Source organism: Xyrauchen texanus, chromosome 36 (assembly GCF_025860055.1).
Source record: "Xyrauchen texanus isolate HMW12.3.18 chromosome 36, RBS_HiC_50CHRs, whole genome shotgun sequence".
NCBI lineage: Eukaryota > Metazoa > Chordata > Actinopteri > Cypriniformes > Catostomidae > Xyrauchen > Xyrauchen texanus.
Genome location: NC_068311.1, coordinates 28,696,412 through 28,722,165, shown reverse-complemented (window position 1 = coordinate 28,722,165; position 25,754 = coordinate 28,696,412). Strand labels below are relative to the sequence as shown.

At 39.5% G+C, this 25,754-nt stretch overlaps 1 protein-coding gene across 2 annotated transcripts in view; it reads left to right on the top strand.

The window, feature by feature from the left end:
- LOC127629967 (conserved oligomeric Golgi complex subunit 6-like) overlaps nucleotides 1-25,754 on the top strand; it is an 83,956-nt gene that overhangs the window by 38,951 nt on the left and 19,251 nt on the right. For both annotated transcript variants that reach the window (XM_052107305.1, XM_052107306.1), the window contains exons 5-13: nucleotides 3,237-3,348; nucleotides 4,077-4,159; nucleotides 9,597-9,667; nucleotides 10,150-10,243; nucleotides 15,989-16,117; nucleotides 19,376-19,467; nucleotides 19,724-19,788; nucleotides 20,003-20,094; nucleotides 24,374-24,491. In XM_052107305.1, coding sequence (XP_051963265.1) covers nucleotides 3,237-3,348; nucleotides 4,077-4,159; nucleotides 9,597-9,667; nucleotides 10,150-10,243; nucleotides 15,989-16,117; nucleotides 19,376-19,467; nucleotides 19,724-19,788; nucleotides 20,003-20,094; nucleotides 24,374-24,491 — 856 coding nt within the window. The remainder of the gene's footprint in view (nucleotides 1-3,236; nucleotides 3,349-4,076; nucleotides 4,160-9,596; nucleotides 9,668-10,149; nucleotides 10,244-15,988; nucleotides 16,118-19,375; nucleotides 19,468-19,723; nucleotides 19,789-20,002; nucleotides 20,095-24,373; nucleotides 24,492-25,754) is intronic.

Below are 25,754 nucleotides of genomic sequence, written 5' to 3'. Positions count from 1 at the left end.
AGAGGACTTTGGACCACTGAGCAACAGACCAGTTCTTTTTTCTTTAGCCCAGGTAAGACGTTTGACATTTGAAGCCCATGTCCAGGACCCGTCTGTGTGTGGTGGCTCTTGATGCAGTAACTCCAGCCTCAGTCCACTCCTTGTGAAGCTCCCCACACATTTGAATGGCCTTTTCCTGACAATCCTCTCCAGGCTATGGTCATCCCTGCTGCTTGTGCACCTTTTTCTTCCACACTTTTCCCTTCCACTTAACTTTCTATTAATGTGCTTTGATACAGCACTTTGAGAACATCCAACTTCTTTTGCAATTACCTTTTGAGGCTTTCCCTCCTTGTGGAGGGTGTCAATGATGGTTTTCTGCACAACTGTCAGGTCAGCAGTCTTCCCCATGATTGTGAATTCAACTGAACCAGACTGAGAGACCATTTAAAGGCTCAGGAACCCTTTGCAGGTGTTTAGCTGATTAGAGTGTGACACTTTGAGCCTACAATACTGAACCTTTTCACAATATTCTAATTTTCTGAGATTCTGAATTTGGGGTTTTCATAAGCTGTAAGCCATAATCATCAAAATTATATCAAATAAAGGCTTGAAATATCTTGCTTTGCTTGTAATGAGTCTATATAATATATTAGTTTCACCTTTTAAGTTGAATTACTGAAATTAATGAACTTTTGCACGATATTCAAATTTTTCGAGTTTCACCTGTATTTAACTCAGGTGCTGTCCATTTCTTCTGATCATCCTTGAGATGGTTCTACACCTTCAATTGAGTCCAGCTGTGTTTGAGTATACTGATTGGACTTGATTAGGAAAGCCACACACCTTACAGCTCACAGTGCATGTCAGAGCAAATGAGAATCATGAGGTCAAAGGAACTGCCTGAAGAGCTCAGAGACAGAATTGTGGCAAGGCACAGATCTGGCCAAGGTTACAAAAAAAATGTCTGCTGCCCTTAAGGTTCATAAGAGCACAGTGGCCTCCATAATCCTTAAATGGAAGACATTTGGGACGACCAGAACCCTTCCTATAGCTGGCCATCCGGCCAAACTGAGCTATCGGGGGAGAAGAGCATTGGTGAGAGAGGTAAAGAAGAACCCAAAGATCACTGTGGCTGAGCTCCAGAGAACACCTGAAGGACTCCAAGATGGTGATAAATAAGATTCTCTGGTCTGATGAGACCAAGATAGAACTTTTTGGCCTTAATTCTAAGCGGTATGTGTGGAGAAAACCAGGCACTGCTCATCACCTGTCCAATAGAGTCTCATCAGTGAAGTATGGTGGTGGCAGCATCATGCTGTGGGGGTGTTTTTCAGCTGCAGGGACAGGACGACTGGTTGCAATCGAGGGAAAGATGAATGCGGCCAAGTACAGGGATATCCTGGACGAAAACCTTCTCCAGAGTGCTCTGGACCTCAGACTGGGCCGAAGGTTCACCTTCCAAAAAGACAATGACCCTAAGTACACCGCTAAAATAACGAAGGAGTGGCTTCACAACAACTCCGTGACTGTTCTTGAAAGGCCCAGCCAGAGCCCTGACTTAAACCCAATTGAGCATCTCTGGAGAGACCTGAAAATGGCTGTCCAGCAACGTTTACCATCCAACCTGACAGAACTGGAGAGGATCTGCAAGGAGGAATGGCAGAGGATACCCAAATCCAGATGTGAAAAACTTGTTGCATCTTTCCCAAAAAGACTCATGGCTGTATTAGATCAAAAGGGTGCTTCTACTAAATACTGAACAAAGGGTCTGAATACTTAGGACCATGTGATATTTCAGTTTTTCTTTTTTAATAAATGTGCAAAAATGTCAACAATTCTGTGTTTTTCTGTCAATATGGGGTGCTGTGTGTACAATAATGAGGAAAATGAACTTAAATGATTTTAGCAAATGGCTGCAATATAACAAAGAGTGAAAAATTTAAGGGGGTCTGAATACTTTCCGTACCCACTGTATATACACACACACACACACACACACACACAATTCATACACAGATTAGCCAAAACATTATGACCTCTCACAGGTGAAGCGAATAACGTTGATCATCTCCTAACAAGATCACATTTCAAGGTCTGGGTAGATTGGATGGTAAGCGAACAATCAGTTTTTGTAGTCAACGTGTTGAATGCAGGAGAAATGGGCAGGAGTAAAGACCTGAGCGACTTTAACAAAGGCCAAATTGTTACGCCATATAATATTTTGCATAAAGAAAATGAAACCTACCTTTAGGACCATTATGAATGATGAGATCATGACAGTATTTTCAAATAGACCTACTTTTACTATTCCTAATTGCTTTCAGTGATGATTCTCATTAAAGTAACGGTCTTTTGGTAAGTATAGTACATTTATGATTCATACGTAATTTACCATTTATATAATATACATTTTTTCACATTGTGGTTATTAGAATACCATATTGACCATCATTTTTCACATTGCATTAATGAGAATTGGGTGTAAAATATGCGTAGTTGACATGAATGTAGTCTCACAATGGAAAGAAATCTTAATGGCTCTTAAAATTGATGTCTCTTAATATTCTATATGCAAAATATCATTTTATTTTGGAGTCAAATAGGACTGGACATTTTCTTGACATGTTTCGAGAGAATCACCCGTTTAAATACTGTTTAATGGCGAAAACTTACCCCATATTGTGTGTGTGTCTGTGTGTGTGTGTGTGTATGGTAACTTAACTTAATCCTTGTAGGCTTTATGTCTGAAAATGGAGAGAATGCAAAAGGAAAGGGAAGAGATAAAAAAGAAAGAGCTGAATCACAGTGATTTGCTCTCTAAGGACACTAGCCATCATGAGCGCTATTGTTGTGACGTCACACTTATAGATGTGCTGGTGTTCCTGTTCAAATATTATACCCAAGAGCCCATTTGCCCTTTTGTGGTATTTCTTTTTATTTATTTTTTATAGATCTCACCTTATTGTTCTCCCTTCTAAAAAAAAAAAATAAATCCTGCAGCTGATATCTTACATAAAGGTCCAATATATGTTTGTCTCAAGATTTGGAAGTGTACCGTACATGTGGGTTGTGTTTTAAATTGAGTTTTGATGCCATCTAGTGTTGACGTATGTCTTGTCCAAATAAAAAAAATTTGCCAATTTCAGAGAATGAAAAAGTGTCTTAACCATCAAGACACAGAATTTCCCCCTGCTGAAATTATGAAATAGTTTTATAAAGTTATTTTTGTATTCTGTATGTTTTTCTCTCTCTAGTCATCGGCTGGAGGTTCGTGCTCAGGTGGCCCAGGCCTTTCTGTCAAAGTTCCAGCTGTCTGCTGCTGAGATGGCCACGTTACGCGCTGCTCGAGATGGTCCCATTACTGAGGTGATCTTACATAAACATCATACAATGGATCTCTCCCATTCCCAAAAAAGATTTAACATCATGACATTCCATTGGCAGCATTATTTTACCTTAAACGATACATTTGCAAAAAAGAAGATGGAGGAGATTTTATTGACTTGCCCTTTTCCAGACAAAAGTTAGATGGCATTGGAAGCTGACCGTAAATTTGTCCAGAAGCATTTCTCAACTTAATCTTCCAGTTTTCACTCTTCTAGTTTTTGGTTATAAAAAATAAAAATAACCATTAAAGAAGCTCAGTATAAGTTCTTATTGGGTTGTCATGCAAAGTCCTCCCTGTAATGTTCTGGGAGGATTTTTTATGGTTATAAAAAATCTAATCTAAACATTGTTCCAAGAACATTAGGAATTAGTTATTGCTCTTTGAGATGTTTGATGTTCTCTGATAGATGAAGCTATTTTCATGCCAACTCGTGCAGAGTAATTGAAAAATAAATGTAGACAGAATCAGCTTTTGTCATTTAGTTCTGCTGTGTTTTTTTTATTTTATATTAATATCCATTGTAGGCATCAAAGTATATTTTTTAATCAAAACATGAAATTACAAGACATTCTAAGCCCCTCCGGTGTCCGGATCAGGCCAGTCAAGTTAGTAACGTAAAAGGGACAACGTGACATTTAATAAAGTATTGTGGTTAGCTGTGTTTTTATGAGGGTGTGTGTTCAGCTCATTATGCTTTATTGTGTAGGACTTCTTCAGAGCTCTGAGCCGAGTGAAGAACATCCATGAAGATGTGAAGATCCTACTGAGAACCAACCAGCAAACAGCTGGGTGAGAAACAAAGAAAGTAAAAGAAAGATAATAGCTACTGTCTGTTTCTGCTAAAGTTGCAAATCTATTAATGCAAAAAATCAGAATATCACAAAAACTATTTGCATATAAAGCAGCATTTCCATTCCATGTGTTAAAGAGAACAAAATAATAACTTATGTGGAAAATGGCGCAAAACAGAAATGAAAATTAAAAAGGTTTTATTTTGACTTTTTTAATTGACTTTTATTACTTAATCCCCCAGCCACTGGGGGTTGCATCAGGAAGGGCATCCGCGTAAAACCTGTGCCAAGTCAAATATGCGGATCATAGATGGTCTGTTGTGGCGACCCATAATGGGAGCAGCTGAAAGGAGAAGAAAAACTATTTACTTTTATTACTTGGGGTTAAAGGAATAGTCTGGGTTCAATGCAAGTTAAGCTGAATTGAAAGCATTTGTGGCATAGTTGATTACTGCAAAAATTCATTTTGACTTGCCCCTCCTTTTCTTTAAAAAAAGGTAAAAACTGGGTTCCAGTGAGCCACTTACAATTGAATGGGGCCAATCTGTAAACTAGTGTTGGGTTCGAGTCCATCATAATCGAGTCCGAGTCTTTAAACAATGGTGTCTGAGTGGAGTCCAAGTCCAAAAGGGGCCGAGTCAGACTCAAGACCGAGTCCATAACAGGCCGAGTCCGAGTTGAGTCTGAGTCCAAACTTCAAAGTGGTTTCAGAATAAATGAAAGAATATGCTTTGTGTATGAAGACAAAACTATCCTTCAACACACTTCTTATTGCGTTCTGTTGGCATTTAAGTTATTTGTTGCTTTTTCACCTCCACTCAAACAAAGACTAAAGAAAGTGAAAGCTGCGTTAGTTAATACAACCAAGGTTTCAAATTTTTATTTAGTTTTTATTTCTACTTGATCTTCAATTTAATTTAGTTTTATTTAAAAGTATCCCTATCCAAAGAAATAATAGTCTATACTGGGATTTTTCTCTGTTTGCCAACTGATTTGGGAAACTACAGTACCTACAAATGAGTCACACAGTAGTAATTAGCACTCACTGAAAAGTTACATCACATGATATTATAAAAAATTATAATAATTGATTGTGATTATGAATAATTAATTTGCTTGAGCAGCAGCCATGTTTGTCTGTAATCATTTTGAAATCTTTAAATACCTACCCCAAAGAAATGTCACTGAGCTCTTCTTTAACCGCAAAAACATGAAGAATAATTATTTTGAGTCATATATTTAACAGAATTCCTACCTAGTGGTTTCCAATAAAAAATAAACCTTTAAAATAAAAATGTCCTAACCAACTAAATTCATCTCGTACAATGAAGTTTAGCTTCATACACAAACTCTGTCATCGATTAATACTTTTATAGTCTATAATTAAATTATAAACAAAACATTTCACTTGCCAAAATATTTTAATATTAATATTTTATTGTGCATGGTTGAATGTTGTGAATGGTGGACAAATGCTGTAAAAGAAAGTATTTTAAGCAGCTTGACAATGCTTTGAAAATAGTCAATCAATAATAAATAGGTTCTGTTTTAGAGTTGCTGTCTGCTTTAGCAATAACTGTTTTCCCCCTGACTATTTAAAAAGTTACACAGTTAATTCATCAAGCTATTATGGACCAGTTCAAGCTGACAACACTGCGTAGATCACATGAGACTACAGAAGCCTGCATGTGTAGATACATTATGCCTAAAAAGACTTAATATCCAGTATTAATACTGTTTTTATGTATTTTTATTTCGATATGCTCTTTTAAGGTAAACTGTGAGAGACATGATGTGGGTGACTTGACTGAAGTTTTTAACCACGATGAAACCGCAATTCGAGCACCGTCTTGGCTGCACAAATACCACATGCAATTTTACCAGTTGTCAGGTCCCGTGTCGTGTGAAACTGCCTTGTTTAGTTTCTATTACATTGGATACACACCCGTCTTTATGTTTTCGTCTTGCCAGTCACCTCGGTAGTCGATGTTATACAGTAGTCTCTGTAGTAACATTCAAGCGTATTGGTTGACTGATGAGTGTGACTGTGCATGTATGTATACGTGTGTGTGTGTGTGTGTGTGTGTGTTTGCTTAAACACAGTGAAACAACTCTAGCTATGTCTATGACTTCAGGGGCTAATACAGCTGCATGCAGACAGAGATATGTTCATTAATTTCTGTTGTGTTATTGATTTATTTTTTTCCATTGCATCACAAATGTCATTGACTCGGCTGGACTCGGAAAAAAATCCTGAATCCCAAAGTCTCGAGTCCGAGTCAAATCCGGGTAAAAATGCATCCAAGTCTGTGACAAGTCCAAGTCCATTGAAATTGGACTCATGACTTGAACTCGAGTCAGAGTCCAAACTTGAGTACCCCAACTCTACTGTAAACGTTAAAATACTCATGTGGTGACGGGGGTGTGGCCGAGGGACATCTGTGGACAGCGAGGCCGGGAGAATGGTAAGGATAGACACCTGTGGAAAATGATCTCTTTACAGCTGTTTGTGTTCGCAGTGATGCACGTAGCAGTCTTGTCTGTGTTTGATGGTTGTGCTGAAAAGCACACATTTGTGTAGAATGCTGAAAAGCATTGTAAATAAAAGATTTACATTAACTGTTTACCTTCCCCCGCTTCCTCCTTCATAAGAGAGCTAGTGATCTGTCACAACTCACCATTTCAAAAGCACTGCCACAAGACAAACAATATGTATGTTAACATGATTTAAGTGTGAAAAAAAAAGCTTACTAACCTTTTCTGTGTAAAGTTAGAGCCAATTTTACAACTTCATTGCCATGACGATGGAATGTCAACAAACCCTAAAATGACAGTAAGAATTATGGTTTAAACTAATTTACAGTTCAAATAATACATGAGTTTTAGCAGAAGAACTAATGAAAGTGCTTTTATAAAATTATAAGTGCCTCGATGTAAGCCTTACATCTGGGAGCAAAAACTTGTCAGACAGTTCTGGGAGTTAATAGTATCCAAACATTTTGATGACTGGTTTTTACATTTGAGATGCTATGCAATGCTGTTCTCTGAGTGAATCATGTATTGAGATGGCTTGTTGAGGCAGTCAAATTAATTTGTATATATTCTATAGGAATATATATTTGGTAAGTGTGTTTCCATCGTAGTTTATGCGCATGTCGTATTTCCAAAAATACAGTATAAGTTTTATGAACATTTTAGAAACATATCTTGGTGTTTCCATCCAGCATTTGTTATGAGATATCCCAACATTTGCATAAAATGATGTGGATGGAAACCCAGCTTGTGAAAATAAAGTGAAAGGAAATTAAATCAAGAGAAATATAAGAAAGAAAAATAAAAAGATTTAAGTTCACCTTTATTGACAACAATATGGGCTGTTAAAACCGTACTGTAAAAAGTCGTGTTTGCAAATGTTGACGTTCTTTTCAACTTGGCACAGCATCTAAAAAAAGCAGCGCTCCGATGCTGAAAAAACAGTGAGACATGCGCTAAACGAACATCATTATCCATTGTGTCATGTTTACATGGAACATATGGCTGTCAATCGATTTACATTTTTAATCAAATTAATTACATGCTGTGCAGATTAACTGAATTAATAACATGAAGATAATTTAGTATATAACAATTTATACTACAGGGCTGTTGAATGCTTGATTCTGATTGGTTGAGAACGTTCTAAGGTGTGCTATTATTTTCAGGGAAACGCACGGCTAAAGTAGTTCCAGGCAGGTCTTGACCGCATTACAGTTCCATATCACTTCGCGTAGTCAACTGTAATAACGGAAAATAGGATACAATTCATAACAAGAAGTGACAGCGACAAATCCACTTCAACTTCAAGAGGATTTGTCACCAGACACAGCAGCCCAATACGTCGTTGGATGATTTGAATTCTGTCAGCCCAATGTGCTTGATCTGCCATTTTCGATGTCTGACTTCACCATCAATGGAAACGTGCAGTTTAATTTTAATAAATAAATTCGTTCGAATTAACGAATGAATTATAACGTATGAATTAATAAATAAATTAAATAATATGACGCACATGATTTTCTGTCTCATTATTGCAACCTCTGTCTCTCTAATAACTACACTAATAACTGCATTAGTCTGCTGTCAGTGGCTCAAACCTCCGTTACTAACTCTAAAATGACGTTTTGGAATTAGCAACGGAGAAATGGGATTAGATGCGTAAGAAATTAGTCCTACATACAAGAGCGTTTTAATGACAAAAACTTGACAAACGTCTAGAATCACATCATCTGAACAATGTTTCGAGGTGTGGTAACTGTAGTATAAGCGGAATAATTGACTCCGGGCGTTGAATTATTAGAAAAATAATGCACACCGAGGTGTAACGGCCACTCGCCGCTGACGCATTACCACCCCGGTGTGCATTATTTTTCTAATAATTCAACGGCCCGTCGTCAATTATTCCTTACTTAAATAATTATAAATATAATAATATATAATAAATATTGTAAAAAGCAGACAAGGAAAGCATTTAGACAACACAAAAAGTGGCTTAAAAAGTCCAAATATTGTTCCATATCATTCAACATAACCCTATTATTGGCCTTATTCTGTCTGCACTATTTTTAATTGTTGGTGAATCTCATTTTAATTGTTTTCAGCATGCCATCCCAGATGTAATTGACTTTCTCTCTCTACTCCTAAACACATATGAATTTTTTTAGAAGAATATCTCAGCTCTGTTTGTCCTTACAATGCAAGTGAATGGTAGACTGAACTTTGACAATCCAGAAAGCATAATTAAAAATTAATCTATATAACTCCAGTGTTTAAATTCAAATCTTCAGAGGTGATATAATAGGTGTGAGTGAGAAACAAATCAGTATTTAAGTCCTTTGTTACTATAAATTCTCCTCCCAACCAGTAGGTGGTGATATGCATGAATAGTGTGAATTGCCAAACACACAGGACGAATTTGAAAGTGAAAGTGTTTTATAGTAAAAATGTTTTTAAATATTTACCTGTTTCTCACCCACATCTATCATGTCGCCTCTGAAAACATGGATTAAACATTCATTTGCATTATATGGACCTACAGAGCTGAGATATTCTTCTAAAAATCTTAATTTGTGTTCAGGAGAAGAGAGAATAAATAATAAGAGAATGTACATTTTTGGGTGAACTATCCCTTTAAAAGAAGAGTCTCGACAAAGATGATAATCTGGTTTACTGGAAAAGATTAGCCAGCAGTATGTGAAGGAAACAATACAGAAAGAGTTGGAAAGAATAAGAAAGTGATGGAGAAGTAAGACCCTCTCTAAAGAGAAAGTCTTTATGTTCATCCCTCACTAGATCAGTCTGGGGTGTTTGTAAGTGTGTTCACAGTTCTGTGGATGTGTTTGGTGTCTGATCCTAGTGTTTAACTCTGTGCTCTTAGTGATATCTGTTTGTTTAAATAGACTGGAGATCATGGAGCAGATGGCCGTGTTACAGGAGACAGCATATGAGCAACTCTATCGCTGGGCTCAGAGTGAGTGTGTACTCTGGACCACACACACATACACAATACAGTGAAAAGTTTGTGGAATGTAAGCACAGCTGCTGCTGTGAGAGAATGTGGAAAAGAAAAGTGACTCACAGACTTATGAAACTCATGCTTTACGTTCATGAAGACATTTTAGTACTTGAAAAGTTACATAATCCAATTATAACATGTTATTTATCTAAACAATATCTTATGAGCAAATGGGCTTTTGTAGGGAATATTAGCCTGGGCTTCAAGTAATCACAAACGTGATGGTATATAGAACAGCACAATTGTGAGTGTGATATAGAGTTTATACAGAAGTACAACAATATAAATAATATAAAATTGGCAGGTTAGTTTGTCCATTTCTTGCTGTACTGTTGGACTGTATATCAGCACTCTTATAGAGCCACTTGTCCATTTACATTTTGTGTATCTGTCTTACCCCTCTGTGTTTCTTTTTCTCTCTCTTTGTCTGTCTGTAGACGAGTGTAGAGGGTTGACTCAGGAAACTTGTGATATTCCTCCAGTGTTGAGTCAGGCTATGGAAGCCCTCCAGGATCGGCCTGTTCTTTATAAGTGAGTTCTGTCTCTCACAAACACACACATTTATCATCATTTATTTTGTCATTTAAATTAAATTTATCATTTAATCATTTCTGTTGCATGTCTGCAATTAACTGCATTAACTGCTGCAATGGCATATTAGAAGATTAATTAAATATCGTAGGTTATTTACTTTACAGCTTAATGCCTAGAAGGCCTATTAGGCAGCACTATGAATAAATTTTACAATATATAACCACACTTAACACTTAAACATTATACATTTTAGCATCAGACAGGTGTTATATAGTCGCTTATTACACGGCTGTCTGAATTACTTGATTCTGATTGCTCAGTCACAGTATTTTGCCAAGTGGTGTAACTGAAGTAAAAGGTATTAAAATTAGTGCTGTCAGTCGATTAAGCTTATTAATCACAATTTATCGATTTTTTTTTTTACCTGCAGATTTTGAAAGTGCTGAAATTTGACACTATATATGCTTCTTTTCTTGTCAAAATGTATTTATTTCCATCTTAAAACAAATATGTAGCAATATAATGCTTTATTAACATTTTCCAAACAAAGTCTTCCAAAATATAAAGATAGAAATGCACTAAAATAGCACCAATTCAAGTAACATTAAACGTTTCCCAAAGTCTTAAGTGGGAGTTTGACTAATTGAAAGAACTAGTCTCCTCATATGTTGCATATTTATTGCAGTGGGCAATAAAGCTCTTAATCTCTCATCCTCCACAATCTATCAGTAGACTGTGGCTATCCGCTTTCCGATAGCAATCGTGAAGCTGCATTCAGGATTCACGTGAGGGTGGCAACGCCTGTGTCGAGCACCACTTTGAACTCACCATGCACCTTACATAGGCTGAATAATACTTGATTTCTATCACAAGGGCTTGTTTTGTACATCAAATGTACAAATGTAAGAGCTGTTTTCTCTTTTCTCTTATGCTGTTTTATGCTAAACTTGTAGGCTCATCTTGGTATTAGGGCTCTGGTGCTGTAGTGCGTGTGTGTTTGTGGCGTGTGGGTCAGTGACTCCGGGAGGACACATTACAAAGGTTCCAGGCTTCACACAAGTGTCTATAATTTTAATAACAGTAAATCTGTTTAAGAAAAATTAACACGTGAAACTTTTTGAATTAATCGCATATGTTAACGCGCTAATTCTGACAGCCCTAATTAAAATACTTTCCTTGCACCTTGTATACACATGAGTGTACACAACTTGATCATTAATTTTAAATTTTTTATTTTATATTTTCACAAATATCAAGAAGTTTTCTAAGGGTTGCTCCATTTGTCCTGAAAAAAATAAAATAAAATACAATTAATGTGCCTTTTCACAAAAGTGCCAAAATATAAAATATTTATTGAAAAACTTTTCACACAGTCTTGAGGGTCTAAAGGGGGCCTCTCTGTTATATGGATTTGTTGTCACATGACTACAGAATGGCTAGCTGCATGTTGGTTACATCACCTGAATTTGATTTGGAGGACAAAAGTCCTTTAAAATATGAATAATATAACAAATTAATTTCACTGCTTGAAATAATATTAACCCTTTAATGCATACCTCGGGTATTTAGTGACCTGGGACCTCATTCCTCCCCCTGTACTTCATAAATGTTTTGGAGTTATGCCCACACTCCTTTAGTATTCATCAACCTTTCTATTCTAAGTAGTGTAAAAACAAAAAAGGCAAAATTGCACAAAACAAAACAAATTTTTTTTATAATTTCTTATTTATCAAAAGTCTATAGGGACATTAAAGACCTTATATATGTAATAGTGTCTTTTTTTTTTTGCACTTCCATAAATTATATTTTTATGATATAATTTTCATATCTTTACAAGTTTACTATCACAGGAAATCTATTTCTTTGTTATTACTAGAGAAATGAGTGCTATATTCATAATAATGACTACTATATTACTTTGAATTTCAGTGGGACAATGGTGAATTTTCGTGCACACTTGCTATACATGCTATTTCTTACTCAAGGTGGCGCTGATGTGTCAGTGATTGACTTGATTTCAATTTGACATTGCTATTTGACAAAGCAATGTGGAAGTAAAATATTTTTGACTTTTGTCATAGTAGAGGTTTAAGTAAATGTTTCTATGACTTGCATTTTTTATGTATTTTTGATTAACTTAATAGATCCAGACAGAAAAATACAAGCATCATGTCACTGAACCTTATTTTTTTGTATTATAAGTAGCCGTATAATAAGTGGGATAATATGCAATCAGCAAAATAAACTTCTTCAGGGTGACAGAAGACCATTCCACTTCATGTTGTGGTCCGGATCGCCCTGTTATTTACTTTGCGATAATGACTTACTGGCTGTATATAATCCCATTTATTACTAGGCTACTTACCAAATAGCTAAATAAATGCATAAATAGGCATGACATTTATTTGACCAATTACCAACTGTTTGCCAACTCTTGTCTGTGAAAAGTTATATTCAATCTCTGAACTATTGTCAAAATCAGCTAAAAGAACAAAAACATTTACCTTTACTTGGTATCTGTGCAAAAATACCAGGAATGAATGTGATGTAACTATTGAAAACAATTCTTAACCTAGTCCTGTCCTTTCACATCAGCAGGGAATCAGGTTGCAATTCCTCTTTTATACCACAATGTGTCTCACCCGTCCACATTGAAGCAGTTAAACGAGGACTGTGTTTACCTTGCTCTGACTGTCAGTACATTATGAATGGTCAGACATCCGTAAGAAAAAACAACTGTCAGGATTGATTAGTGAGTTAATGGACAATGTTAATACAACACAAAAACAACTTAGTTTGCATGAATGAACGTTGAATGAAATTATATTGTGTTTCAGAGTCATTTCAAAAACTCATTTCATTTTTTTCAGTTCATCAGAATATGTTACACAACATATTTTGGTGAAGCCCACTGAGTTTTAATCCCACAATTCATTTAATCATTAATGGTGTTTGTTAAGGCAAGCATCACTATTACTAATGTTCATACTTAGAGTTAGGGATTTGAACAAACCCCAGCCCTAATTATTACACGTAGGCACATAACTTGCGCAAGTTGTGCTACATACACAAGTGATATCTGGAATCATGAGGCTTGTTGAGGGGAGTTGTCTTATTACTTATCTAATCAACTAGACTTAAAACAGACAAAAAAATTCCTATAGACTTGCATTGAAGGGAAACCCAAGCCATGTCTAGTGACCAGAATATCATAAAGGGTGTGGGCTCTTTTGCATTGAACAGAAAGTAACTACTCCAAACACCCTAACAACTGCATTACAATGTGCTACCAACAACTCAGAACACCTTAGCAACCACTTTGCATCCTTGCGATGTTTCAGTGATTTTTGCACAAGCAAGCATCACTCACATTTTCTTCAGAAATTGTACAAAACATTTTATTTTAGGCTTATTGATTGAATAAAATGTTTAATCAAATTAATTAATTACAATTAATCACAAAACAATCACAATATTTGCTGTGAAAGGCCCCCAAATAAAGCTAATTTATTTATTTTATATATTTATAATTCTTTCGATTCAAATATAATATATAATGTTACAAATATTCATAAAATTATATAAACATATTTAATGTTTTTTAGTTTATATTCTTTTTTTATTATTTACGAGCATTTATATTTAATTGGCAATTAAAATGAATCACAATTAACATGTTAAATGGACAGCTTTATTTCATATATCCTCCTTAGATCCGAGTGTGACTGCTGTGTGCATTTTCCAGTTCCCTTTTTGATTTGTAGCTAGCAGCACCTAATTAACATGCAAATTTTTTTTTTTTTAGAGCAAATCGTTTCCCTAAAAATGTATGTCCTCATATGTGGATAGTGGGACAAAGTTGTACATTTTAAATAATACCAAGCTATAGGAAGTTTTTTTTATTTGTATGTTTTCAGATTATTTATTATGTTTCAAGGAGTGTTGGTTATTTTTGAGATGTTACAGACATCACAGCTGATTTTCTGTTAAGCTGCTAAATGTGTATTGGGAAAAGCAAATATAAAAAACTACTAACAAAACTTATTTTACTTGATGTTTATGTTTCAATGTATTTTTTTTTTCTACTTTGGCAACAAAATCTCAATGTTCTCTTTTTGCCATGTCAAACAAACAAGTGATAGCCGGCACGAAAGCTTTTTACCAATCAGAAAGTTTCTCACAAAGACAAACTCCGCTGTGATCGGCGCCATGTTGTTTTGTCACATGACTCTGTACGTCGAAAGTTTAAGCCCAGAGTCTCCTGAACTGAAATCAGTTGGTTTAAATGAACTAAATGTTGGTCCACACATGTAGTCACGGGGTCGCACGAGGATAAATATACAGTATTTATATATATATATATATATATATATATATATATATATATATATATATATATATATATATGATAGTTCACCCAAAAATGGTAGATAAACACATAAAAAAATAAAGTCAACATATGGTTGAGTAAAATATGACTGAATTTTTATTTTAGATAAAGACCACAATCTCTTATCTTTTCACTCAGTGATGTCTCCAGCCCATTCAATCTGTGAAAACATCCATGAGCATTTCTCTCACTGCAAAGCAATGCCAAACGCTCATATCGCCAAAATATTCAGATTTTCACAAATCCTCCCCTGCATTCTCTCTGCCACAGTAATAGCGGTGCCATTATCAGAACATGTCTTTCCTAAAACTTTGGTTTATCTTTTCATAGACAATGCAGTTTTCCAAGGTGCTACAATCTTGTCCTATGTGCTTGTGCATTTACTGGTTTCTTGTCATTCAGCATCTTTTCTCACACTCTTTCCTGCTTTCATGTTCACTCTGTCTCTCTTTGTCTCTTTCTTCCCCTCTCTTTTATCCTGGGCTCTCCCCCCATGGCCCGCAGTGATTTTATCTGTGGGAGTCCAAGTGCGACTCGGGGCCCCCAGAGTTCCTGGAAAATGTGCCAAACTTTAACATCCCTCCTCTCCTCCCTTTCTCTGTGGCTGTTGTGGTCGCTACTGTTTAGTCTGCACAGGGTCGTTCTCAGCCCATAGATCAAAACACAGCCACATTTCCTCACTGCAAATGGAGCCCTTCATTGTTTTTGTCTGTGTGCGTGACCCTGGGTCTCTCTAACCTAAATTTATTTTTTCTCGCACTGATTTCAGAGGCTGTTCTGAAGGTCTTATGTCTTGACTGGCATTTAATCTTGTTTATACCTTTTGTCTCTATTTCTGTGTGTCTGCTACTAGGGTTGGGAATAGCACTTGAAATCAGCAGAAACATGGCGATATGATGTTTTATATTGATATGCAATAATAGTGTGATTCTTTATGTGTATTAGTGTATTACAATACAAACTGATGATATACTGTGATCTTTTACTCACTTGTTTCGCATTCATCTGCATTCTATTTATACAAATGATGTTATACTGTAGACTTGTATTAGTTTTGTCTGTGTTCACATTTTGGTCAAATAGAAATAGAGCTTTGATTGACCTAATGCCACCAAAAATGTTTCCTTCTCACACAATTTCTGGCAGCTAATCTCTCTTCAATCCCAGTTATATTCATGTGATGCCGCGACCCTGTACACAGGATAAGCGGTTGACGATGGATGGATGGATGGATGGATTCATGTGATGCTTCCTAATAGAATCTTTAACAGATTTGTTAAGGATTCAGAATCATTAATGGAATTGGAACAAGAATAGTTTTTTTATTTCTCTAATTCTCCCTCCCTTCTTAGGTACACGCTTGATGAATTCGGGACAGCCAGACGATCAGCCGTAGTTCGAGGGTTTATCGACGCCCTGACCCGTGGTGGCCCGGGCGGCACCCCGAGACCCATTGAGATGCACTCTCACGATCCAATGAGGTAAAACTCGTATCACAAGTACACATCCAGTGCCTCCCATCCAGTCATTCCACTCAACAGTATGCAGAAAAAACAATGGACGACATATTCACTTTGCTGTGCTAAAAATAACTTTGTAGCTGCTATAATTGAGGGTCATTTTTAACCGTTGTTAACCACTAAAAGCCTCTCCATTGCTGAATAAAGTCCTTACTCACAGAAAACCATGGACCCGTGTTTCTGTGCAGGTGATGCTTTAATTTTCTCCATGCATTTATATTACAATCAATTAAATAATTTTCTTTAACTGAAATGAAAAGAAGGATTATGCATATACACTACTGGTTAAAAGTTTTGAAACACACATTCTTTATTATTATTTCACATTTTAGAAAGTCATCAAAACTATGGAATAAAATAAATGCAACTATGGGAATTATGTTGTGACTAAACAAATCCAAAATAAATCAAATGTGTGTTATATTTTAGCATCTTTGACATAGTCACCCTTTGTATTCTTGACATTTTCTCCACCAACTTCTTGAGGTATCACCCAGGGATGCTTTTTAAACAGTATTGAAGGAGTTCCCATCTATGTTGGGCACTTATTGGCTGCCGTTCTTTATTATTTGTTCCAAGTCATCAATTTCAAAAACTTTTTTTTTTTAAGTTTAGTTTTATAGTGAAATAAATTAATATGGTGGCACAATTATATTTTTGTCTACAAAACTAATTTCAAACATTTAAGAATACGCCTTCAGATCAAAAGATCATGAGAAACATTTCAGTCAAGTGTTTTAAAACATTTGAGCGGTAGTGTACCTATGTGCATAATAAGTACATTTGATAAAATGCATGTAGCAATAAAAGATGCCTAATATAAAGCGATCCCAATTGGGTTATTCAGAAACCCATTTCTCTGTTTGTTTGAATGTGTAGCCTAACTCATTGACACCGCCCTAAAACCCCAAAGCCCCGTCCACACCAATACATTTTCGGTTGAAAACATATTAATTTTGCAATGTTTATGTATCTCATTCACTCTAGAAAAGTGTTTTCCTCCACCAAAATTGGAACGTTTAGAAAACGGTCTCCATTACTGCATACTTTGGAACTGCTTCTGAAGGTTTCATACTAAAACAGATTCATTTGGAGGTTGCCTAACAGTAAATATGCTGAAAACCTAAAACAGAAACAAACAGTCAGTCCAAACGAAAACGAATAAAAAGAAACCAAAAATATAGAAATAACTACAAATTCTAAACTATAATAACCCTGCCTCTGTGGGCCACTGCTGCATATACCGAAGCTGCAAATCCAATTCAGCCAGTAAGCACATTAAACCCAACGTGATTCTCTTAGGAAAGTGCTTTCGCTTTCAGAGAATTACTTAGCTTGAGTTCAGAGAAAGGTTGGAGATCTATGGATCACAGCATGTGCTCCAGGCCAGAACCCCTTTCAAGCTTTGCTCCCCCTTCCTGTCAGGAACCCAAAGGAGAGAACATGAGGTTCCTGGTGGAACGTCAATAAAAGTGGGAAGCAGCGGTTCTCAGAATGCCACTTCCCCCCACTGCCCCATGTTAAAGGATATGGAGGCAAAGTAATGATAGCCGACTGTGTATTAGCCTCTGATCTCAGAAAATCTATAACGCAACTAGATGTAACTACAATTCTCGATATCTAGATGCAAAGTTCTAAGTAATGAATTATCTAGCTATTCAGTTTCCACCTGTGACAGTCTCTGCCCAATCTGTTTATTATTATGGGTGTTTGCTAAGGCAAGCTTCACTATTACGATTTGTTTTAATTCAGGTTACTGCTGAAATCCTAAGTATTAAAGGGGTAGTTCAAATCCTATGTATTAAAGGGGTGAGTAAATGATGAGAGAATTTTCATTTTTTGGTAAACAATCCATTTAAAATTTGTCTCGTTAGTTGTCCTGCACTGTTTGTGCTATGGACATGAATGATACCTCAAATTATGTGGCTTGTTAACCAGAGGTGTGTTATTACATTTCTAAGGAATCTGACTTTTTTCAGAAGTGGGGGAAAGAAAAGGATACGCATAGACTTGCATTGAAGTAGGGATTCGTGCCATATCCAATTTCAAGCCATCAGTCATTACAATCTAATATATACTGTATAATAGAGCTGTCAGAATGATCACATTAACACGTGATTCATTTAAAAAGTTTATCGCTTTTCTCTTAAGCGCAATTAATGCGTTGACCGTTTATACCAAATAAACTAGCATAAATACTAGTTGGAAGGGCGAAACCTTTGTAATGTGTACATCTAGAGTCATTACACTGAAGCAAACTTCACATCAGAGCCTTTCTACCAAGCAAAGCCTATAAGCTAAGTTTAAAATAGCATAACATTGCAGTCCCATAGACATTCTAAGGGCAGTCTTGTCACAACATGCAAGTTGACCATTACGCTCTCTCCTAGGATGAAGGTTGTTATCTCAGTAAATAAAAGAATCTCTGCACAAACACACACACACACACAACAGCATTTACATGATAAAATGATGGTGAAAGGATCTCTTAATGCTATTTGATGTACAAAACAAGCCCAGATGGGACTTGTAAAAGAAATCAAGTATTTTTCAGGCTATGTAAGTCGCATTTTAATTACCACAGAAGTACGTCAATCTTAACTACGAGACGTTTTTGTTTGCAAGCGCTCTTCATGTGTCTTTCAAAGTGGCGCTATCATTGATGCCCTGACATGAATCATAAATGCAGTTTCACGATTGCTGTCGGAAAGTGGATAGCCACAGTCTACCTGCAGATTGTGGATGATTTCAGTTTAAGAATTGTAATGCCCATTGCAATGAAAAGGCTACCTTTTGAGGACTAGATCTTTCAATTAGTCAAACTTGCTCTTAGACTTTGAGAAACGTTTAATGTTACTTTAATTAGTGCTATTTTAGTGCATTCCTATCTTTATACTGTGGAAGGCTTTTTTTGGAAAACGTTAAGCATTATATTTTTACATTTTATTTTCTTACCTAGGATGGAAAAAAATACATTCTGACAGGAAAAGAAGTGTATCTATCTATCTATCTATCTATCTATCTATCTATCTATCTATATATATATATATATATATATATATATATATATATATATATATATATATATATATATATATATATATATAGTAAAATTGCAGCACTTTCAAAATCTGTGATTAACTACAAAATTTGAACGCAATTAATCGTGATTCAAAATTTTAACCGACTGACAGCACTAATATATAAACCTTCTACCAGGTATGTTGGGGACATGTTGGCCTGGCTCCATCAAGCCACAGCCTCAGAGAAGGAACATCTGGAAGCTTTGCTCAAACAGGTTACTGTGCAAGGTACATCAAACTCTCATACTGAACAAACACTGTGAATACACTGGAAGCAAATGGTGCATTAAAACACAACTAGTTTGCTCCCAGGTATAATCAATGAGTCTGTAATTCTTTTTTATTGTATTTTTTTATTATTTATTTGTTAAATATTAACTTATAGTCTTGGAAAACCTGAAAATGTATTGCATTGTAGTTACAGCCCTGTCTCACTATCTGAATGTACTTATTCAATTGTTAAATTATCTTGCTGTCTTTGCAGGGGTTGAAGAAAACATGCAGGAAGTAGTTGGCCACATCACTGAAGGAGTTTGCAGACCACTTAAAGTGAGAGTGATGTGGAAATGATGACCAAAGACTGCCACACAAAGTGTCACAATATGAACTGATGTCATGCAAATGTTTTTAGCAGCTTTTCACTCTTCTTAGGCCTATGAATAATATTTGAACGATTCTTATTTCAGCGTGCTCATAGGTATGACTTTCATATGTGTACCTCAAAACTGTTTCATTGATTTGTATTTTTTGATTCCTTCATCAGGTGCGTATTGAGCAGGTGATTGTTGCGGAGCCAGGTGCTGTTCTTCTGTATAAACTCTCCAATCTTCTCAAGTTCTACCATCACACCATCAGGTACAAACACCACAGCTAAGTGAATGGCCTTTATAATGTGTTTACGATCTTAATGTCACACTACATTTGACAGAAGGGCAAATTTTATCCGGCATTTACCATGACATTTGTCAGAACCGTAACATTTTGTTTAGCAGCCATAACAATAAAGAATTCCAACTAAAACTAACATAAATCCAGTTCCCCTTCTGTCGCTCTCTCCACGTTGTGTCAGAGAAGCGACACTAGGGGTCTCTCTTGAGCGCCGATATTCACCTCTGAACTATGAAAAAAGGCCAATGAGAGTTGGCAACCAGTATTTGCATGTCCTGCCCCCGGACAAACGGGTATTTAAGCGGCGCAAATACGGGAGTTCATTCAGAAAATTTCTTCGGAGCCGATGGTCGTGTCTGCAACTGCTGCATACTACACACGAGTTCCTGTCATCCCTCTGCTGCATAACTGTTGGATTCCACGGTGCACAACAGCGGCTTTCTCCTGTTTGCACGGCTGTGCATTCCTGCCCCTGGGCGCATCGACAGTGCAGATTTGAAAACTCTCACGAGTTTTTTCCCTAAAAGAGTGATTTTATTTAAAAGAGTAATTTCCTCTAAAAGAGCAAAACACAGCGGCGTTGAATGTCCTTTTAAGGACGCGTCTTTATAAAGATTCCCTTCCGCCCGTGTTGTTTCTGGATGCGGTAGAGTGCTCTCCGCTTCCGACGGCCACAGGCGCTGTCTCGTGTGTCTGGGTAGCGACCACACCGAGGCTGCGTTTGTGGATGGTTCATGTTCTCACTGCGAGAACATGACCATGACAACGTTGCGGTCGCGGCTTGGTTACAACCGTGAGCAAGCCACTCCAGCCGCCCCCCGTATTGCTCCTTCTTCCCACGGGATTGAGGACGGTGCGGCTGGCGATGGAGGCGATTTGGGGATGGCTGCAGGTGCAGTTCCGCCGGGTACGCCCCCTCGGACCACCCGCGCCCCAGCACGCTCGTTGATTCCCGTTCGTGCTCGAGGCGGCGGCGACTCGCCTTACAGCCAGTCAGCCGACCCTCTTGCGATGGATGCCGATGAGCTCGCCGCGACATCGGAGGGCGCGGCATCTGATGTAGAGGACTCCCCTGGGCTGCCGCCTTCAGGCTTGCACGCCCAGGCTGAGGCTGATGCACAGATGTCCGACATGCTTTCCCGGGCATCCAACAGCGTGGGCTTGGATTGGAACCCTCCATCCTCCCCACAGCCATCACGGCTGGATGACTGGTTCCTGGGGTCTGCGTGCCGCTAACAGCCTCGCCCCCCCACCCCCCGGTTCCGTTTTTCCCGGAAGTGCATGACGAGCTGACGTCTTCGTGGAGAGCACCCCTCTCCACTCGTCACACCGCCACAGGCTCATCCGCCCTCGCCACCCTCGACGGCGGAGCGCGCCACGGGTACACGGTGATTCCCCAGGTGGATAGGGCGGTTGCGATCCATCTATGCCCCGGTACCCCTACCACCTGGCGAGGTCGCCCCGTACACCCTTCCCGGACCTGTAGAGCAACCTCCTCGCTGACAGCGAAGGCCTACAGCGCCACCGGACGCGCCGCTTCCGCCCTGCATGCCATGGCTCTCCTGCAGGTCCACCAAGCCAAGGCACTTCGCAACATGCACGGGGTGGCCCTGATCCCGACACGCTGCACTTCGCCCAGGTAGACCTGTTTGCCTCCCAAGAAACCTCCCACTGCCCGCTCTGGTATGCCCGGACAGAGGCTCCCCTCGGGGCAGATGCGCTGGCACACAGCTGGCCCACGGGGCTGCGCAAGTACGCATTTCCCCCAGTGAGCCTTCTTGCACAGGTGCTATGCAAGGTCAGGGAGGACGAGGAGCAAGTCACTCTGGTAGCCCCCTGCTGGCCTACCCAGACTTGGTTTTCGGACCTCACACTCCTCACGACAGCCCCTACCTGGCGAATTCCCCTGAGGAAGGACCTTCTTTCTCAGGGACGGGGCACGCTCTGGCACCCGCACCCAGACCTCAGGCACCTCCATGTCTGGCCCCTGGACGGGATGCGGAAGATCTAGCCGGTCTACCATCTGCCGTTGTAGATATAATCAATCAAGCCAGAGCGCCCTCTACCAGGCATCTTTACGCCCTAAAGTGGCGTCTGTTCGTGGACTGGTGTTCTTCCCGAGCCGAAGACCCGCAGAAGTGTGCAGTTAGGTCAGTGCTCGTGTTTCTTCAGGAGAGGCTGGAGAGGAGGCTGTCCCCCTCCACCCTCAAGGTGTATGTCGCCGCTATCGCTGCCCACCACAACACGGTAGACGGAAAGTCTCTTGGTAAGCACGACTTAATCGTCAGGTTCCTAAAAGGTGCCCGGAGGATAGCTCCCTCCCGGCCTAACCCGTTCCCCTCCTGGGATCTCTCGGTCGTCCTTACGGGACTCCAGAGACCCCCCTTCCAGCCACTTGACTCAGTTGGACTCAGGGCCCTCTCTCTCAAGACCGCCCTGCTGATCGCGCTCGCTTCCATCAAGAGGGTCGGGGACCTGCATGCGTTCTCTGTTAGCGACGCTTGCCTGGATTTCGGTCCGGCAGACACGTTCGTGATACTAAGACCATGACCGGGCTATGTGCCCAAGGTTCCTACCACACTCTTCAGGGATCAGGTAGTGAACCTGCAAGCGCTGCCCCGGGAGGAGGCAGATCCAGCCCTTTCACTGCTGTGTCCAGTACGTGCCTTACATATCTACCTGGACCGCACACAGAGCACTAGATGCTCGGAGCAGCTCTTCGTCTGCTTTGGGGGACAGCAGAAAGGGAATGCTGTCTCCAAGCAGAGACTCGCCCACTGGGTTGTCGACGCCATTTCCCTGGCTTATCACAACCAGGCTGTGCCCCCCCCTTTGTGGGTCCAAGCCCACTCCACCAGGAGTGTTGCGTCCTCATGGGCACTGGCTAGGGGCACTGCCCAAGCAGACATTTGTAGAGCAGCGGGCTGGGCAACACCGAACACTTTCGCAAGATTCTACAATCTCCGAGTTGAGTCAGTATCGTCCCGTGTTCTCTCAGGTACTGAGCCCGTAGAACTCGGTGGCACGCCCACGATCTGACCGGGTGAATCGCTTGCATCTAGCGCCCTTCCCCCTAACCAGGGGAAACAGTGCGCCTTCATTCCCAGGAGATCTCAGGTTTGGGACACTGGTTGATTCCTCCCTAGCCCTCGTGGGTCGCAGTTCAGCGGAGGAACTCGCCGACCCAAGCCACTGCGGGTACCGCAAGCTACCTGCACTGGTATAGGTGCTCCACAGGTAAGGCCTCATTCGGACTCCCCCTGTGTGTAACGCCACGGTTCTGTCCCCTCTGGCGAGTGGACTCCCGTGCTTCCCTTAGGCAGTCACGGCTGCCTTGGTTGCCGTGCTGTATGTTCCCCCCTCTATGGGCTGGATCCACCACCGCACCGACTTTTCCACATAGGCCCTAAGTCAGGCCTCTGATGGTTTTGCCACTTAAACTTGCCTCCCCTCTCAGGTAGGCGTGGCCTCCACAGGGTCTTCTCCGCCCTGAATAAGGGCTAATACCCCCTTCCCTCAATGCGTGTAAGGGCCCCGGCCTAAGTTGCTCTATGCGAGAAACATAGAGAGAAAAGAGGCCTGGCCAGGCTTGGCCCGTTCCCAGGTTGGCGGCCAGCACCTTGTTCCCCCCTCCAGGGTAACGATAAGGAATCCTGATGGCTTAAATGGGGCATTGGGGAAGGGTACGTGCAGCCTGATACAGTTGGTCGTCCTGCACGTAAGAATACCTGCTCGCTCCTGTATCAGCAGTTCACATACACGGCTCAGCGCGTGGTGCTTTTATAAGTGGACCCCTATTGTCGCTTCTCTGACACAACGTGGAGAGAGCGACAGAAGGGGAACGTCTAGGTTACGTAACCTCCATTCCCTGATGGAGGGAACGAGACGTTGTGTCTCCCCTGCCACGTCGCTGAGCCAAGCCAAGCCACTGTTGTGGCCAGACCATTTCCAGCTCCTCAGAAAAATCCTGAATGAACTCCCGTATTTGCGCCGCTTAAATACCCGTATGTCCAGGGGCGGGACATGCAAATACTGGTTGCCAACTCTCATTGGCCTTTTTTCATAGTTCAGAGGTGAATATCGGCGCTCAAGAGAGACCCCTAGTGTCGCTTCTCTGACACAACGTCTCGTTCCCTCCATCAGGGAACGGAGGTTACATACGTAACCTAGACGTTTTGGCCATTGCCATCAATGTTTCAAGATGCTCGTCTGCTTTACAAAATTCATGTGTCTGTGGTTCTTGCAGTGGCATCATAGGTACCAGCGTGTCTTCTCTGTTGATGACCATAGATGAGATGCACATGCTCAGTAAGAAGATGTTCTTCAACAGTCTCAGTCTCCACGCCAGTCGCCTCATGGATAAAGTGAGCACTTTTTATAGTCATTATAAGCGTAATCTTACATAAATTCTATGCATGTGAAATTCTTAAGCATTTAAACAGTATACATCATCAGTATTAGGGATGTAAATGCTCTTTGGAGGCTGATGTATCCTGATTGGATCAAAGAGGATGTCACGTAGTGACTTGCTTTTCTGGAGTTGAGAAGCTACCATCAAAAACTATGACAAAATTATGTCACTATTGTATAGTTATCTAATATTCACAGTAATATTACTACTGATAATTATAATTAAATAGTAATTGTGTTATATTGAATCAATATCATCTGTGATGCTCTGTTATGCAGCACTTTATTTGACAAAAATAATTCCAATTTTGGATTGTGCTGTGAGGTTCTGTATAAAAGCACTACATTTTATAAAAATAATACAAAATTACGGTGAAAATGAATTGCTCAATTTTCATTTGATTGAAGGTTTAATTTATTTAGACACCATTTTTGATGATAAAATTGAAATAAACATGAAACAAAAAAGTTATCAGTTGTTGGGGAATACCGAAAAGGAAGTGTCAGTACTTGTTCTCCAAAAAATGGTATCGGGACATCCCTATCAGTATCCAGATTTGCTGCTTGACACAGATCGATGGCTTTGTTACATTTGTATTTTGGTGTGTATGGATTACATATAATTTATGGGTTACAAAAAACATACCATTAGCATAGCACAGCCAATCAGATTCTCACTTTTTGTAGTCAACGTATCTCTTTCTGGTTAGTTTGATTGAGTTTTATCACCAGGCTAAAAAAAGAATTCTCACACCAGGGATTGTAAATTACCCCCAGAATATCCCGAACACGCAAAGGTTACTTTGAAAAAACACTTTATTGACAACTGGATCAGTAGCAAGAACAAGATGGCCTGCGCTCCACACTTCTGAGAGAATTATCGCCTTAGCAGCGCACTAATCAAATCACCTCGGCTTAGGACGTTGCATATTGCTTACTAACGCCACTCGGTGCCAGCCACTTTCCTGAGCTAATGAGCCCTATTAGAGGCAGCAGTGCTCTGGGTAGTGCTGCTCGCCTAGCAGGGTGTTTATTAGTCAGTTATCTTAGGTGTCAATCTCGCTGTCAGACAAGTTTGCCTTGATTCTGAGGGTCTTGAACATGAGTTACTAGGGTAAATACGGCTCTTTAAACTTAACTCTAGCAGTCGAACTTTGAAAGGGACGTTGTAATGTAAATGAACAGGATTCCTCCTCTGTCTGAAACTGCTCAGAAAC